At 38.9% G+C, this 17,851-nt stretch overlaps 1 protein-coding gene across 1 annotated transcript in view; it reads left to right on the forward strand.

Moving 5' to 3' along the window:
- The window catches only part of CNTN4 (contactin 4), a 312,839-nt gene that overhangs the window by 223,008 nt on the left and 71,980 nt on the right, over positions 1-17,851 (forward strand). The window contains exon 10 of the mRNA XM_061195546.1: positions 14,258-14,385. Within this exon, the coding sequence (XP_061051529.1) occupies positions 14,258-14,385 (128 nt within the window). The remainder of the gene's footprint in view (positions 1-14,257; positions 14,386-17,851) is intronic.

The following is a 17,851-nucleotide window of genomic DNA, read 5'->3' on the forward strand; positions in this document are numbered from 1 at the left end:
TAAAAGCTGATAATTTAGGGCTTATTCTGAGAGGCTACATGGGCAAATGATAGAGAATGGCTGGATGTGTGTAGAAAGTCAAAAACAGGTTGCAACCAGACTCTTCCCCTGTGTAGGGCCTCTCTTAATGCCCTTTTCTCAGAAAAGTGACCCTAGTGAATGGCCTGGAATCATTTCAGTGGTATAACATAAGCCGGCAAGGAACCCCACGCGTGTTGTAATTTATACTCAGCAAATATTTTTCTTCCAAACTATACAAATCTTTACCCGTAACGTAAAAACAATGCAAAATTCCGGAATGTTTGGAATAATTAATTTAGTACAATGAATACCTTGGAGTATATTGTCTGTAGAAAGAAATGAAGTTGAAAAGTGCAAAGATACAACTTTTATTTTAAAAGTAAATTTTATACTTAATTTCAAAAAAGGAAAATGGTTCGTAGTAAATTTTAGCATCCAGAGAAGCTTTATTTTCCAGTGCCTTTTAAAGTTTTATTTCTTGACAGGATCTTCAAAAATGGCAACCCTATTTCTTTCTTAACTGCAGTATAACTATTAAGATGCTGTAAAAACTTGCAAATTAGGTTGTAAATAGCAGCGATGGAAGCATCAACTCTTTTAGCCACATTTCCTAAAGTGCACTTTACATTATGCTAGAGGTAGATTTTTAAAATTAAGCCTGAGTGCTTATATTAAAAGTCCCGTTTCTTATTTTCCAAGCACAGTAGTATAATTGTAGCTCTAATTTATGGCATACTTTGTAGGATTGCTGATTAATTATACAGACCTCCTGATGTTTTATACCCTTTTCAACTATGTTTCCCTCTGCTATTTGACCGCTACAAAGCGAATATCCTAAATCACTTGTTATTCCGGTTACTTCATTTTTAAAAATGAATTTACTATTCACATCAGTTTTCTCATATATCACTCTAACTCGTAAATATTAATCATCATTCTGCTCCTCATTTTTGGACCGAACTCACAGATGTACACACACATACACACACACACTGATTTATTCACTCCCAGGCACACAATCAAGCAAAAGCTTCTAGTAAGTTCTTTATCTGAATCTTATCATCTCCCCAAGGCAAACATGTCTAACAATTCTGCATCACTGAGATGTTGGACACATAAGCAAAGCAAAGCAAAAAAGCATAGATGCTAAACATAAAAATAAATATGATAAAAACATACCTAAGATATCACATTCTAGCTGGGTGTGCTTATCTGCCAGGACGCTGAGCTGACAGCTTGCTTTTTCTTTGGCAAAAGAGGTATTAAGCAGGATTTCAAAAGTGTTGGGGCTCATATCAGCCAGTCTGATTTTTTAATGATTAGAGATATCCAATTTGAATAATCCACTACTGTGAATTCTTTGAAAAAGAATGGTAGCACATTTGGTTTGTTGCTTGAGATTATCAGTATTTTCAGGGCTACTATATTCCTTTCATCATTCAAGTTTAACATTTATGCAAAAGCCTCATTTACCAGATTTTCCAAGAAATGTGGTGTGCTGATTATTACAGGAGGATTTGCCAGAAAACTCTTTTGTACATATATTCAGTACAAATATGTTCAGATATTATCCTGTCCTTCACTTTAAGTAAGTCAGATTCACGATGATCTGTTCTCTTCAAAACCCGCCCCGGCAATATCCTTATCGAACTCCCCTTATCACTGGCATATCTAAATTACTATCTTCTGTCCATCCCCAAGACACCTTTAATTATAAGAGCTTCCTGCTTCTTTCTTAAGCTCTTCACTTCTTCTGTCATCAGCTTCCCCTTGGAATTAGGGAAAGGTCCTTGCAGACTTTGGCTATTAAGTAGAAGCGGACCCATATATCACTTCCTTAAATGTTCTGTCATCATGAGAATTACTTATTGGAACCCATTACCTATGTGACTTCACAGTTCTTTTTCGGTGGTTTGTCCGAAAAGAGTGAAGACTCTTCCTTGAAAAGAAATTGGTTTCTTTTCCAGCCAGGGAGGAAAAAATAGTATAACCACCAGGTTCCTGTGTACATTTTTCACATGACACTTGGTTGAGTATTTGTTGAGAGAAAAGACGACTGGGGCAAGGACTCGGGTTGATCGTGGAAGTTTCTCCAATGCAAAATAGACTTGCAGGTACAGGGCACATACAAATGATTCCCCTGGAAAAGAGAATACCCAATATTAACTTCAGCATGTAGAGTCTTTTTACTGAGCTTTATAGAAAACAGTAATACAGTTTACACACTTTTATGGCATCTCTACTCCAGGGCAATGATTTCTCTTTAGTTTTGTGACATGGGTCAGGGGGAGCTTTAGGAGGCTTATGAACTTTCAAAACCAATGTACATAGTTGCATTTGGGGGGGAGGGAGAATGTTATAATTTGCTTCCTATTCTTAAAGAGATCTCTGACTTCCACCCACAAAAAAGGTTAGAAATCAAGGTTTTTATCCAAGGAGGTGTCACTAATGTCTCTACAGTTCTCAAGACTGAATTTTCATCCAATTATCAATATATTGACTGTGTACCTCTTTGTACATAAAGGAGTGTATGAAATAATAAGGGGACAGAAAGAAGTGTAAGACCTGGGCCCTGATTTCTGGAAATTCTTTGGGTAGGTGGGTGATGGGCTATTGAGGCAGTATATGACAAATGCCATGTGAGTAGATTGGACAGCCTTGCAGTGTCATGAATTTGCAGTAATGGGACCTGCCCAACACAGGTTGATGGCCCACTTAGTCGTAATATTGTAAAAGGAACTTGATCCTGGGAACATGGTTGAAATAGATGTGTGTTTCACAGAGTATAAGACTTGCGCCTCTCCAAGGACGGTACACAGTATACAGACACTGAATGCCAGTGAACCACGTAGTTCTCTGTCTTTCCTGAGTCCATCAGGGAGAAAGTCAGTCTGGTCCTACTGTGTCTGAACACTTTTGAAATCCTGGTTAATACCTCTTTTGCCAAAGAAAAAGCAGGCTGTCAGCTCAGTATCCTGGCAGATAAGCACACCCAGCTAGAATGTGATATCTTAGGTATGTTTTTATCATATTTATTTTTATCTTTAGCATCTATTTATGACAAGTGATACTGGTTTCCTTTATTTAACTACTTTAATTTTAAACTTTGAGCCATTTAAAGAAAATATTGTGACTATTAATTATGATAATGATGCAGAAAATAATAATAGTAAAAATGATCATTGCAGCTAACATTTATTAGGTATTTACTATGCACCACCACAGTTATAAATGTTTCATGGGTATTTTTGCATTTAACCTTCTCACAAACCCTGTGAAATGGAGGTGCTGTTATTTTTATTTTAGAGATGGCAAACTGGAGCCCAGAGAGGCTAAGAGACTTTCCCAAGTCACGTGTCTAATAAATATTGGAGCAAGGATTCAAGCCATCAGGTAGTACACGAATATGACAGAAACTGGAGCATGCTGGGGAGTTTGGGAAAGTTTGGATGGTACGACCATTACGGTGATACAGTTAGGAGTTTTTGTTCTTTTGTAGAAGGCAAAAACTGATAGGTGCCGCTCGTGTGCAGGGCAGGGGGCACTTACGGAATTGTTGCTGGGCCCTGATAGTGGGGTTCTATTGTGATATTGCAGGGACTAGGAGATTCCACTTTGATTTTTTCTCTTAGCAGTGTTATAAAGTCCTGGGTTGAGGGGTTGAAGCACATAAACCATGATCCTGCAATTCCCAAAGTGTTGAAAGTTGGGTACATCATCAAATTAAAACATTTTTTTCTCCAGCATAGCCAGTATAGCTACTTGTGCTGTAGAAGCCTCTTCTCCTTACTAAATTACGTAATCTGTGACCCTCCCTTTCTAATTAATAATTAACATTGTCTTCCAGGCATTTTAGTCACTTCCCAGTAAAGGAACCTTCTGTGATTACAACTCTGCTGTGTTTTTATACATTCTTTTCTTTTGCTTCTGCTTTGAGACAATAGTGTGAACACACATTTCTCAATATTAGAAAAAGCAATTTCAACAAGTAAAATGAAAAAGCCAAAAAAATGTATTTAACTATAATCAAAGATCTAATGGCAAATTTAAGGAAAACCTCTCACACGTGGTTATAATGTTCTTCTGCTTCTTGTTTCGTTTCTTTCCTGGGCCCTCCAGCCCTGCAGGATGGCTTGGTAGAAAGAGTGTAGGCTTAGTAGTGAGATCTGAGTTAGAAACTATACTCCATCCCTTATTAACTAAACTTGGACATTTTCATTCACTTCTCTGGATTTCATTTTTCTCAACAGAAAAATTGGAATAATAACGCTTCTCAGAACTGTTGTGCAGATTAAATGTGATGATAAGTGCAAGCACTCAGCACCCGGTAGCACACTGTAGGTGCTTAATACGCTTTCTCACACCTCGCCCTGCCCGACACTCAACTGAGTATATTTACAGCTATTCCTCTGGGTCTTTTGGTCCATTTCTGTGCATATCTTCTTCTTTATTTCCAATGATTTCTAAAGACAGCTGCACTTGGTTATTAAACTATTCTAGTGTCCTAAGAGGTTGTTACGTAAAACTTCCTGAGTGCCTGTAGTTTAATAATAAGTTTTTTCTCATTTTCTTGCTTTGATAAAAATACATAGAGGTACAGAAAATAAAATGTTACATTACCTTCCTGTCCCCACCTCATTTATCTTCCCAATGCCTTGTAAATTTATTTGAAATTATCTCAGGTCATAAGAAACTGGAAAAAAGGAATTCTAAGTCTTATATTAATAGAGACACAGAGAAGTACTACCTGAATGAAAGGTAGCAATTTAAGAAACAAATTTTAGACAAAACCATGTCCTGTATTTTATTTCTTTTCCCCCAAACGTGGTATTATTAGTGTTATTTGTAATACAGAAAATTACAAAGTTTTACCTGCCCAAAAAATGTATTTCTCACGTTCATCCACACACCATGTCATAAAGAATAATTAAAATGAACTTTACAATATTAAATACTCATCTTGCCCTGGGCAGATAGATCCTTCCAGGTTATTTTATGAATCTTTTAAAACTGTTGTTCAGAGAAAGTTAGAGCCGGATCAAACCAGGTTAAACAAACATGAGTTTATTTTCTTTTTCCAGCAGTGCTGCAGGCAAGGGCAGTAGCTCTGAAATGCCAGTTGTTCTGTAGGCAGAAACACACAGGTTGCTCACTGGTTTATTAAATTCGAATCTGACGACAGAAAGCAAATTATCTCTAAGGGAACGTTATCACCAGGGTGTCTGTTCAATAGCGATGTCTATTGCTGCCTTGGACATTACACAGAAAGATCAATGACAGGCTGGCCTGAAACCACCCTCAGAGTAAGTCTCTTCCCACTGACCTTCACTTAAATTGGTCATCCAAAACATCCTTTATTCTTAAGATGGGGAGGAAAGCCGTCTTCTAGAGCTCTCAGTTGACTCTTTATAAATTGCGCATTACTATGAAACAGTCTTTCTTTCATAAACCAGGATAATTCATTCTCCCCAATCAGGCTGAGCATTTCCATGTATCTTTTGAAATTAAGTATATAAACTCAAGCAAATTCCAGTTAAAAGTTGTAGTAGCCAGCATTCTCCAGAAAAGCTGAACCAATAGGATATATAGGAGAAGGTTTATTATAGAAGCGGGCTCACACATTTATGGAGGCAGGAGGTCACACAGTCTGCCGTTTGCAAGCTGGAGAAGCAGGAAAGCTGGTGGTGTCATTCAGAGTTCCAAAGCCTGAGAGTAGGCATACGTCCCAGTCCAAGCCTAAAGGTCCAAGAATCAGGAGCACGGACATCCAAGGTCAGGAGAAGATGGGTGTCCCAGTTCAAAGAGAGAACAAATTCTCCCTTCCTCAGCTTTTTTATTCTATCAGGCCTTCTAAAGATTGGACGATGACCGTCCGTATTGGCAATGGCAATCTATACTCTCTCCACCAACTCAAATGCTAATCTCTTCCAGAGACACCCTCCCAGACACACTCAGAAATTATGTTTTACTAGCTATCTGAGCATCCCTTAGCCCAGTCAAGCTGACACATAAAATTAACCATCACAAAAATTAAGATATCTTTTGAATTTTATGAAAATAGATAGCCAAATTCAAACCCAAACAAGTCCTATTTTTTTTTCCTTCAGAGCAGAGTTTCGGTGTGTTTTGCTGATGTCTACAGCATACCAATGCCAGTTAACCTGCCAGGCTTTTCCTGTTTCTCAACTGGCACAAAGCCAGGGATAGCTCTGGGTCCATATGTCTTCAAGTCTGTTGGTCACAGGCTGATTCTCTAGTTGATAGGTTGAAAAGACAAATCTTTGTCTCTTCCTTACCACCTCTCCACTCCTTCAAAGTTTCGACTACTTCATGGGTGTCGTATTCTAAAACTATTTTGTATTGCTATTGCCTCAAGGACAAGTAAAGATACGGCTGCTCTCCAGCAATTTGGCTTCTATGCAGAACTACTTAGAAAACCGTAGGTCACCATTTGGTAGCGATCTCCTCTACCTAATTTTGACCATAATTTTAACATCAAAATAAATAGTAATTAATCGTCTAGACAACAAAGAACAGATAGAATGAAAGTTCTATTTGATTCCAACAAATAAACTGGGTTAATTGAAGAAAAAATTGAAATTGGAGGTAGGCCTTAATCTTTGTTTTCCTCTTGGACTTTTACCCTTCTACATATTATCCATTACCACATCAAACTGTCCTTCAGACTCTGCATGTGATTATTTTTTTTTAACATCTTTATTGGAGTATAATTGCTTTAAAATGGTGTGTTAGTTTCTGCTGTATAACAAAGTGAATCAGCTATATGCATACATACATCCCCATATCCCTTCCCTCTTGCGTCTCCTTCCCACCCTCCCTATCCCACCCCTCTAGGTGGTCACAAAGCACCGAGCTGATCTCCCTGTGCTATGCGGCTTCCTCCCACTAGCTATCTACTTTACATTTGGTAGTGTATATATGTCCACCACTTGTGATTATTAGTTTATTACCACCTAAAGAGCAATAATTTCAAGTCTCTGTTAGCTACTATTGGGGAAAAGGGCCAGGCCCATGGAGAAGGGAAGTGGATGCACTGGTGAGACCACGTGTGATGGTTCTACCCCCATGGAAGCAAACACTCCTCCACATCACCCCTTCTCCTCATCCTCTGATGGCTGCAAAGTAGGCCCTGAAGCTGCCTGCTCAACCCAGACCGACAACTCTGGTGGGTTTCCACTCTTAACACTTATGGTCGGTTGAAGAATGTCCCTTAAGTTTCATATCTACCTGAAGTTCAAATGAAGTCATACAAGATTAGGATGGACCCTAGACCAATGACTGGTGTCCTTGTAAGAAGAGGGAAATTTGGGTACAGACACATGCACAGAGGGAAGACGACGTGAGGAGACACACAGTAAGAACTACCTGTGAGGATGGAGTCAGAGATTGGAGTGATGCATCTGTAAGCCAAGGAGCACCAAGGATGGCTGACTGTCACCAGAAGCTAAGAGAGGCAAGAAGGACTCTCCTTCACAGCCTCCAAAAGGAACCAACTCTGCCAGTGCCTTCATTTCAGACTCCTGCTCTCCAGAACTGTGGGACAATAAATTCCTCTTGGTTTAAGCCACCCGGTTCATGATACTTTGCTATGGCAGTTCTAGGAAACGAATACAAAGCCCAATTTCCCCTCGTACTCTACTGCTCTGTTCTGTGTGGGATGTCTGGGGTGGGGAGAGTCCAAGAGGGAAGCAAGTGTGGCCTTAAACCTAAAGCCTGCCCCCAAGCCCTATCCCATTAGCTCAGCACATCGTGAAGGTTTAAAGTAATTTCAGAAGGCCACAGGAGTGAGGTAGAGACATTAATGAACTGTTCAAGCCAGGGATGGTGGGAGCTAGAAAGCCCACCGGCTGCTTAAAGGAGTTTCCCCTCCTTTCCTCTAGCCCACTGATGCCCTGAGGGGAAGCGTTGCAGGACTACCCCATCTTCCCATTTGCCACAATTAGCCAGGAATGAGTTTTTACATGAACTCTCCCAATTATTTGGTTTAAAAGAAAATTCTGTTGCGGAATGAAGCAAGTGCATCTATGGCTAGGCAGTTCCTCATTCTAGGGCATCACCTGTGGTTCCTGGGATCAGGGGTCCTGTGACAGCACCCCACCATCCTGTCAGTTTGCTTGAGCTGAGACACAGCAGTGCTTCTGTTGACTGTGTCTGAAGTTTTTTTGTTTGTTTGTTTAATTTTTTTTAACTTTTTATTTGATATTGGAGTTTAGCCGATTAACAATGTTGTGATGGTTTCAGGTGAACAGCAAAGCGACTCAGCCATACATATACAGGTATCCATTCTCCCCCAGCCTCCCCTCCCATCCAGGCTGCCGTATAACATTGAGCAGAGCCCCCTGTGCTCTACAGTAGGTCCTTGTTGGTTATCCATTTTAAATACAGCAGTGTGTACAGGTCACTCCCAAATTCCCTAACTATTCCTTCCCCACAACCTTCCCCCAGTGTTCACTCCCAGTGTAATGTGTAAACCGATTATTTGACATTCAGGCTTTCAACTTCCAAACGTGTTTTCTGGAACTCATCATGTATAAAAGAAAGGGGCAACCTGTTGTGACCCTTTGAGGTTTTTTGTGTGTTTTTTTTAATTACGTAAAATTTTAAGTGAGTTATGATCTAACAATATTGAAGATAATATTAAATTTAACTTAACAGTTTGATACTTCCATTGTTTGTTGAAAGGAAATTATTAATCCATAATTCCTCCCTTTGCAGAAGGGGAGAAGTGATTTTCTAAGCTGCACTTTGAAGGGATTTACTTATAAGGGAAGTGTTGCCTTAGGACTCAGAGGCAGGTGAGGACATGCTGCCTCTGTCATCAGCAATTGGGCTTCCATGGAGAATTACCCAGAAAATCATAGGTCGCCATTTTAGAATAACCCTCCTCTGTAGGGTGATAGGATATTGTGGAGTTGGCAGTTTTTGTCCTCTGTTACTAAAGCGCCCAAAAAGAAAAGATCAGCGTTTTTAAAGGTCTAATGTCTCCAGACAGGTTTAGATTTATAGGACTGGCAAGGTCAGCTCTTCAATGGCTGTAACCCAGAGCCTCATACTGAGAAAGAGAGATTCAGTTCGTCTCATAATGCCAAATATGCTCCCAGCCACTATGGATCTGAAGTCTCCAAATGACAATGGAGGAACAACTGCTTCTCTGTGTGATTGGTAATTTATTATGTTGTGAATTAGATGACCTCTTCTCATGTAGAGAAAGTTAAGTCCTATGTCATACCTTTATTTTTACTGCTTGCTGATTTATCATCTTTGACTTTTCTCTGATACTTATCAATGTTTTAAAAAGAGCCTGCAGGTAGGTCAAGGTTAACCTTTCTGTTCTAAGCCAGAAACAGATTTACATTTTCAATTCTTTTTATCTAACTCCATCACTATGTGTGAGTATTAGGAGGAGCTCAGAGTTCAATATCAAGCTAATAGCTACAGGTCAGTCAGTAGTCTGAAATAGGGAAACAAAAATGAAGTAGAAACTTTGAAACCTCATGAAGAAACAGACATGAAAATGAAACTGTCCTTGAACTGGATTTAGGCACTTTATTCATAGAACAAAAATGGATGCAGTAGTATTAGGTGAAAAATACTTTTTCTAAGTTGGTATAGGATCCAAATTGAAGGGAAGCAAGTATCTAAATATTAGTATTGAGGTGCATTTCAGAAGTTCCTTGAGTTCATCCAAATTAACCCCCAAGGCCAAATGTTAGCTCTGTAGCTAATTCATCCCTCATCAAATTCCCAAAAAGCAGATTCAAAGCAATAGGTCATTGTATAGTTAGCTTTTATTTGCAGAAATAAATGGTATATGTTACAGCTGGGTTTGAAGAAGATGATGTCAGTTTTTTCATACTCAGAACCCCATGGTTATTCCTCCATAGTGGAGTTAATCAATCTTCTAGCCACAAGTTCTATGGAGGTGACAACACAGAATCATCTGCAGAATCCGTTCCCTCCTCTTCTAAACCAATCACTGCAGAGAGGAGAATAGGGGCTTCTGATTGGCCAGGCCTCCTGCGTCCTTGCCCATCTTTATACTCTAGATAGTATGGGAAACAACTTCTCCACTGGAAAAAGTAATGCCCCTTTTTCTATGCATTGTGGTATATAACACAGTGGAATAATTTCTAGTTATATAACCATCTAAGGTCCTCCTGATTTATAGAGGCCTGGTATACAGGAGGTAGATAGTAGATATCTACATGTGCATGAGTCCAGTTTTTCATCCCCTTCCATGACAACTTCTGGTCACCCGTGTGTTCATTAAGCATAATCATGTGTTGCCAGACTTCAGAGGGAAAGAACTACCGCAGAGTAGTCTTAGTCTTAACAGAGACCTTTATTAATGCTTGAAACAATGGATCTAGGAGGGGACAGAGCTTTAGTTAATAGAGCATTTGGCTAGCGCACTTACGTGGTGCATTTTGTGTGCCATGCACTGTTCTGAGCACTGCACATCTCTACAACAACCCTATGGATATAGTTACTTTTATTATTACATTATCTCAAATTTTAAAATTTAGATACAGAGACATTAACTTACCCAAAGTCACATAGCTCGTAACTGGTACAAGCCTGATTTGAGTCTAGACAATTGAGTTCCAGATCATATGTTCTTATTCACTACACTGCATTACTCAGATAAGGAAGTGGTTGAATTTCCCAAAAGAGCAGTTCTCCCAACTTCATATTGCGCCCACAATTGGATTATCCCTAGGAAGAGTAAGCGGTCACAGAAGTATGATGTGATTTAATGACAGCTACTAAAAATTACAAATTCTTCTACAAATTTTCTCCTTCACTGATCTTCTCCATTGTCTGGAACTCTAGCACTGGAGGCTTAGCTCTTTGTTCAACTCTTTGTGAAAAACAGTGGGAAGATTAAAACACTAAACCCCTGTGAGGCACTGAAATCTTGAAGATGGGTAGTACAGTAGTTTGTAAATTTTCTTTCTCATTTCATGAGACCCATAGGAAATTGGACAGGGAAGTTTTGAGAAAACAATGGATTTCCATAAATGGAAAGAAGAGCCTTGTGAGAGATTGTGAAGAGCTAGCTGGGTCCCATAGCTGAGTAGCCACAATATGTTGGGTGCCTTTTGTACAATGGAAATACCAAAATTAGGGATGCATGGATGGAAATGACACTGGGAAAAACATTTGTACAGCACTTTACAGTTAATAGAAACTTTCACGTATATTATCTATTGTATAAGATAATCATCATAATATCCTGTGTAATTAAAAAATAAAGACTGATGTAGATCAGTGGCTCTCAACTTGGGGTGATTTTGCCCCCAGGGAACATTTGGGAGATATTTTTGTTTGTCACCACTTGGGAGGAGGGGCAGAGCTACTGGAGTACAGTGGGTAGAGGATAAAGATGCTGTTAAACATCCTCCCCAGGACAAAGACTTCTCTGGTCCAAAATGTCAGTAGTGCCAAGGTTGAGAAACCTTGTCTTGGAGCATAAGTCATTTGGCCAGGTCATACACTTAGCAAGTATCAGGGTCAAGGCTAGGACCCAGGTCATCTGATGACAAATCCTGTACTTGTTTCCTTATTCATATACTTTGGCATTATACAGTATACAGTGTGATACAAGCTTTTCAGGTTTGGGGAATTTTAAATGGTATAAATTATTAATAGGCCTTTGGTGCTTTGAAAGAGTCAGCTCACCCCTCAGAGTGTTCAGTACACCGGAGGCCTATGTTACTTCGTGGAAGATGACTCCATGTTGAAAACACAAATGTCACCTTTCTTATTGAGTTCTCGTATGCCAACATTTCGGTTTCCAGCAAATTATTTTGTAATTGGGAATATGATTAATTCCTTTAAAGCTATTTTTGTGGTTATTGAGGTAATTAGGATTTGATCACCACTCTATTTTTGTAAGTACAGAAGCTCTTTGGCTAATGGGGTATCATATGTTCTTTACTGAGCAAGTGTTATATGTATATCTATGGTGTAAATGAACAAAGGGCCTCCTTGTCTGTATCCTGTACATTGATTTGGGATGACCCAGTTACTTCATATATTGCCTTCAGGTTGTCACATGTGATAAGTGGAGTGCATGAAGCAGGCTGATTTAATAACTATATTAAGAGAATGGTGTCCCATCTTCCCCATATATACCAATGATTAAATAAGAGGACAGTTTTGAAGATAAAAAGAGAACTACTACCTAATAAATAGCAGGAATCTCACTGACCCTCTTACATAATTTTTTACTGTCATCCTACAAGATTGGTACTACGAGCTCTATTCTATAGATGAGGAAGCTAAAACTGAAAAAGTTAAGCAAGTTGCCTCCCTCCGGTCACACAGCTAGAGCTGATAGAACTGGAATTGGAACACCCGTCCTTCTGATGCCAACATCCTTTGTAGAGTTCTCACACCTTCATACTCTCTCATCAGCCTGAATCATAGAACCTGGAATGGGTCGTCAGGAAGGCTGTCACTTCTCCATCCCTAAGAGCCTTTGAGAAAAGTATATGCAGCATTTGCGACCCAGTGCATCTAAATCTTCCCTTGATTTTAAAATGTTTAGCCAAAATTCTATTAAGTAAAGCTGTGCCCAACCTAGTCCTTTTGTAAAGGACTCTGTTAAGGTTGGCACTAGTGCCAAGTGGTTCAGTGACTCTGAATTCCTATAACATAATATTGATTTTTCTTTTATGATATTTATTTACTTATTCACTCCATCACTTAACAGATGCTTACAGGGCATCTACTACATGTCGGTCCTGTGTACTAGATCCAGGAGACTGAGTCCTCAAACAAACACAGTCCCTGCCCTCAGAGAAGCTGATATTCCATGTGATAGGACAGTTAACCAGTAAACAAAACTTCTGGATTGTGTTGAATGGGAGGAAATAAAGTGGCTGCAGGAAAAGAGAATAACAGGAAAGGGGAAATTCACTTTAGAAATGTGAGTCAGGAAAAGTCTATAAGGAACAGCTATCTCCAAGTTGAGGTCCTGAGAGGGTGTGAAGGTGACAGCTATGCCCTGATATCAAGGCAGACAGAACAGCAAACAGAAAGGTCCTGAGGTGGGAAAGGGGTTCAGATACTCTAGGAACTTGCAGAAGGCCAGTGTGACTAGAGTTCACTGAAGGGTAGAAAGATTAAGATGAAATAAAGTAGGCGAGAGAAGGGCAAAGGCCAGATCCCTTAGGCTTTGTAGGTTCTAGGAAAGAATCTCTTCTGAGTGCAACTCAGAGCCAAAAAAGGATCTTTAAGCCTGGGGGGGTGATGTAATCTGATCTATGTTTTAAAAGATCCCCTGGCCACTGACTGAAGAATGCATTTGAGGGGCAGGAGTAGAAATAGATCATTTAAGAGGCTGTCGTGAAGGGTTGGGTGAAAAAGAGGGAGCAGAAGAGATAGACAGAAGTGGGTAGATTTGAAAGATACAGTGAAGATTCAACAGGCATTTACCTTGAATGGGCCATCTGTGTACATTTCTTATTTCTCCAACTAGCCTCTAAGCCATGCTGTATGTCTTACTCATCTTTGCATCTCTCCCTTCAGCTGTAGTCAAGTTTAAAACAGGGTTCTCTCGAATCCTTCCTGTTCCAGTTTTGTGTCTGTCAGTGAAAGTGTTTCCTTCCCACCTGGTAGTAGATATTTGTCCCTAATTGTGGGCCCTGAGATGTGCCATCCACATGTGCTATTTTGCCAAAGTCATACCATGTTGTGGAATATTTTAATTTTTTAAGTTCAGTTTTTGCATCTTTTTAAAAGTGTATTGTCTGACATATTTCAGAAAGAAATATGCTTAATAATAACTCATTTAATTTAAGCCTTCTCATCTAGAAGAAAACACTTTCGATGAACATGCATAAAGTGGCCAATCGAGGGATTTTTTTTTCTTATTCTTCAGCAGTTTTAAGACTAACGGTGATCTACAGTAAGCCTTCTCTTTGCATAATGTGGTTAGAGCTGCCAAAGAGAGAGAGTGGTTACAACCTGTCTCCTATTTCTAATAGTTATTCCAACAGACTGTTGAGACCATATTAGCAAGAAAAGTATTAAAAGTACTAAGTCGTGCATCCTAATCATGTGTATGTATATGAATATCCTGAAGATGAAGCTGTCAAGTGATACAGCCATGATTCAATAGTTTGAAAATGACAGAATGACAGAAATAATTTCCAGTTGGTCATATGTGATAAACTTACCATTTTGGGTTTATTTGCTTTGATTTCAGAATTACCATTTCTGAAGATGGAAGCCTCAGAATCGTCAATGTGACTAAATCAGATGCTGGAAGTTATACCTGCATAGCCACTAACCATTTTGGAACTGCTAGCAGTACTGGAAACCTGGTAGTAAAAGGTAATGACTAACCCAGAGAACATATAGATTAATATGTGTGTCCTCATTTCAAATAATGAAATCTATTGAAGTGACATCCTTCATATTAATATGTACAGATATCACTGTGTTGTTAAATTAATTCATCATGGCAAACATGATATGATTAATAATTCTTAGACAACTGTTGGTAATGCCTATGACTGAAAAGCTATCTTATTTCAGAATCATCCAATACAATTTTGAGAATTACAGCCATTGTAGCTATTATAGTATTGTAACTAATGTTATCTTCAGTCCTTTAATTAAATTTCTTTCAAGTCTCTATAGATTTGGAATTCATGTCTAGGAACACTATGCTAACAAATTAAAAACCCACGACTCAAATACTAATTTTAGCTAACATTGTTTAAGCAGTGACATTGGCGATTTTTTAAAAGAGCTGCCTTGGTTATTCAGAGGTATGGATGTGGATTATTATACTAATAAAGGGCCTTGACCACCTCTGTGTTTTGCTTCAGTCACCAAGCCAACCCTGTCAGTTTTAAAGAAATAGAATTGTCCACATCCCTTAGCCTGGGTGCTTTATAGTAGACACAGAAAGTCCTTTATGCTCTTGGCATGGCACAGGATGTAAGTCTATTCCAACACCAGGTTGATGGGATGGGTTGAAAGTACCAAGTAAGAATTGTGAAAGATGAGATTTTAATTTACATTTAATTTGCATTTCTATCACTTTATATCTTGCCCCCGAGTCAGGGATCTTGGCAATGATCTGACTGAGGAAGATAAAGCTTAGGTTGGTGAGTTTCTCAGGGTCACCAGTAGCGGAAGAGGAATGTGAACCCAGGAATCCTGATTCTGCATTCTCCCTGGTTCTTTCTACTGTGCCAGGAAATCTTACTCATTTTTCCTGTTTATCTATAATCGATACAGATGTGTTGTAGCATATTTATTATTTCCCTCTTGCCCATATGTAACTCCCTCTGTGAAGTAAGATAGCCTAAGGCAAATAAAAATATCCCCAAAAGAATATTTGCCTCTATTTTAATTTAAAGAAGAAAGCTAAAAATTACCTAATTACATATTTTGGAGTCATTAGAAGTTGGAAAAGTACTGCCACTTATGGAAGCCTTTTTATCATAAACATACTTGTCTATGCAGATAGAAAACTGTAAGTTCAAGAGTCGGATGTAAATCTGTATTTGGATGGACTCCAGCTATTTCAACCTATTATTCACTCGGAGCAATAGCGTGGGTATGTGACTATGTGTTCGTTCTGTTTCACAGGGCAGAGGAAAAAGAAGTTAGATAATACTTGTAAAACAAAATTTCAGCTAGACGTCTTTGCTAATGTATAGCTTTCTCAGCTACAAAAGGAAACTTAGTGATCAACCAGGACCAGGAGGAACCCCAAGGTTTCAGAGCTGATTAATGACAGAGCTGACACCTAACTATAGATGATTTGCTGGTTATGGAGATAAAAGAGAAGAGTAGGCAGAAGTCTTCAGTAGTGATGAAGAGGCTGGGCTTAGAGTCAGAGAGATCTGGCTTTGAATCTCATTTCTCCCACTTGCTGGCTCCGTGACCTTGGATGAGATAATTAACCTGTGTGGGGATAATAGCAGTGCTGACATCATTGGGTTGTTTTGATGACTGAGATTATCCATGTGAACCGCTTAACATGGTGCTTGGCACTTAGGAAATACTAGTAGTTGCTTTGCCGTTGTTGTTGTTTGTATTTTAACAAAATGGCTATACATACCTTCTAAATCTTATTGAAATGGAAATTCATGAAGTTTCCACCCATTAAGAGAATCAGTAAAGACAAGGGAGCCTGCCACAAAGACATGACTGAGACTGTGAAAGACTATGAACACCTGAGCAGAGACGCCATATATATGCTGCTGTGTATTGTTGAAACTGGGGTATTTTCACATGTAGGAATAAGTTATGTCCGTGCTTGGTTAGTATCCTTCTTATAAACCTGACTTCCTCAGCTCTCAAAATAGTTGGCAGAAAGGAAAGTCCTCTCTTTCCCATCGGAGTCCATCTCCCAGGAGTACCGCCAGCCCCAGGGTAAAAACATTCTTAACCATGCATAGAGTTCCCTGCTGCTCCTCTTGTAGTGAATTATGGTACAAAGCTTAGAGAGACACCAGTGATGAAACGCATAACGATCGCCTCCTTACTTGGGTGGATATAAATGCTGCTGACATAGTAACTTCTACCTATGTTAAGAAACTTAACACTTCATTTTTTGCCTTCTAGTAAAATGTAAACAGTGATTCCCCATGTATGATATAACAGATTATTTTAGGCAATCCAGAGTTAAACTGCTTTTTTTTAATTTAAGTAATTATTTATTTCAGTGTATATTAGGAAAATGCTAGTTTTTTTTTTCTCTTTGTTCCTGTGATCTGGTTCACATCTGCACAGATTTCTTTTTTTTTTTAATTTTATTTATTTTTTTATACAACAGGTTCTTATTAGTTATCCATTTTATACATATTAGCATATATATGTCAATCCCAGTCTCCCAATTCATCCCACCACCACCCCCACCGCCACTTTCCCCCCTTGGTGTCCATAAGTTTGTTCTCTACATCTGTGTCTCAGTTTCTGCCCTGCAAACTTGTTTATCTGTACCATTTTTCTGGGTTCCACATATATGCGTTAATATACGATACTTGTTTGTCTCTTTCTGACTTACTTCACTCTGTATGACAGTCTCTAGATCCATCCACATCTCTACAAATGACCCAACTTCATTCCTTTTTATGGCTGAGTAATATTCCATTGTATATATGTATCACTTCTTCTTTATCCATTCCTCTGTCGATGGGCATTTAGGTTGCTTCCATGAGCTGACTATTGTAAACAGTGCTGCAATGAACATTGGGGTGCATGTGTCTTTTTGAATTATGGTTTTCTCTGGGTATATGCCCAGTAGTGGGATTGCTGGATCATATGGTAATTCTATTTTTAGTTTTTTACGGAACCTCCATACTGCTCTCCATAGTGGCTGTATCAATTTACATTCCCACCAACAGTGCAAGAGGGTTCCCTTTTCTCCACACCCTCTCCAGCATTTGTTGTTTGTAGATTTTCTGATGATGCCCATTCTAACTGGTGTGAGGTGATACCTCATTGTAGTTTTGATTTACATTTCTCTAATAATTAGTGATGTTGAGCAGCTTTTCATGTGCTTCTTGGCCATCTGTATGTTTTCTTTGGAGAAATGTCTGTTTAGGTCTTCTGCCCATTTTTGGATTGGGTTGTTTGTTTTTTTTAATATTGAGTTGTATGAGCTGTTTATATATTTTGGAGATTAATCCTGTGTCCATTGATTCATTTGCAAATATTTTCTCCCATTCTGAGGGTTGTCTTTTCGTCTTGTTTGTAGTTTCCTTTGCTGTGCAAAAACTTTTAAGTTTCATTAGGTCCCATTTGTTTATTTTTGTTTTTATTTCCATTACTCTAGGAG

The sequence above is a fragment of the Eubalaena glacialis genome, chromosome 7 (assembly GCF_028564815.1).
Source record: "Eubalaena glacialis isolate mEubGla1 chromosome 7, mEubGla1.1.hap2.+ XY, whole genome shotgun sequence".
Lineage (NCBI taxonomy): Eukaryota > Metazoa > Chordata > Mammalia > Artiodactyla > Balaenidae > Eubalaena > Eubalaena glacialis.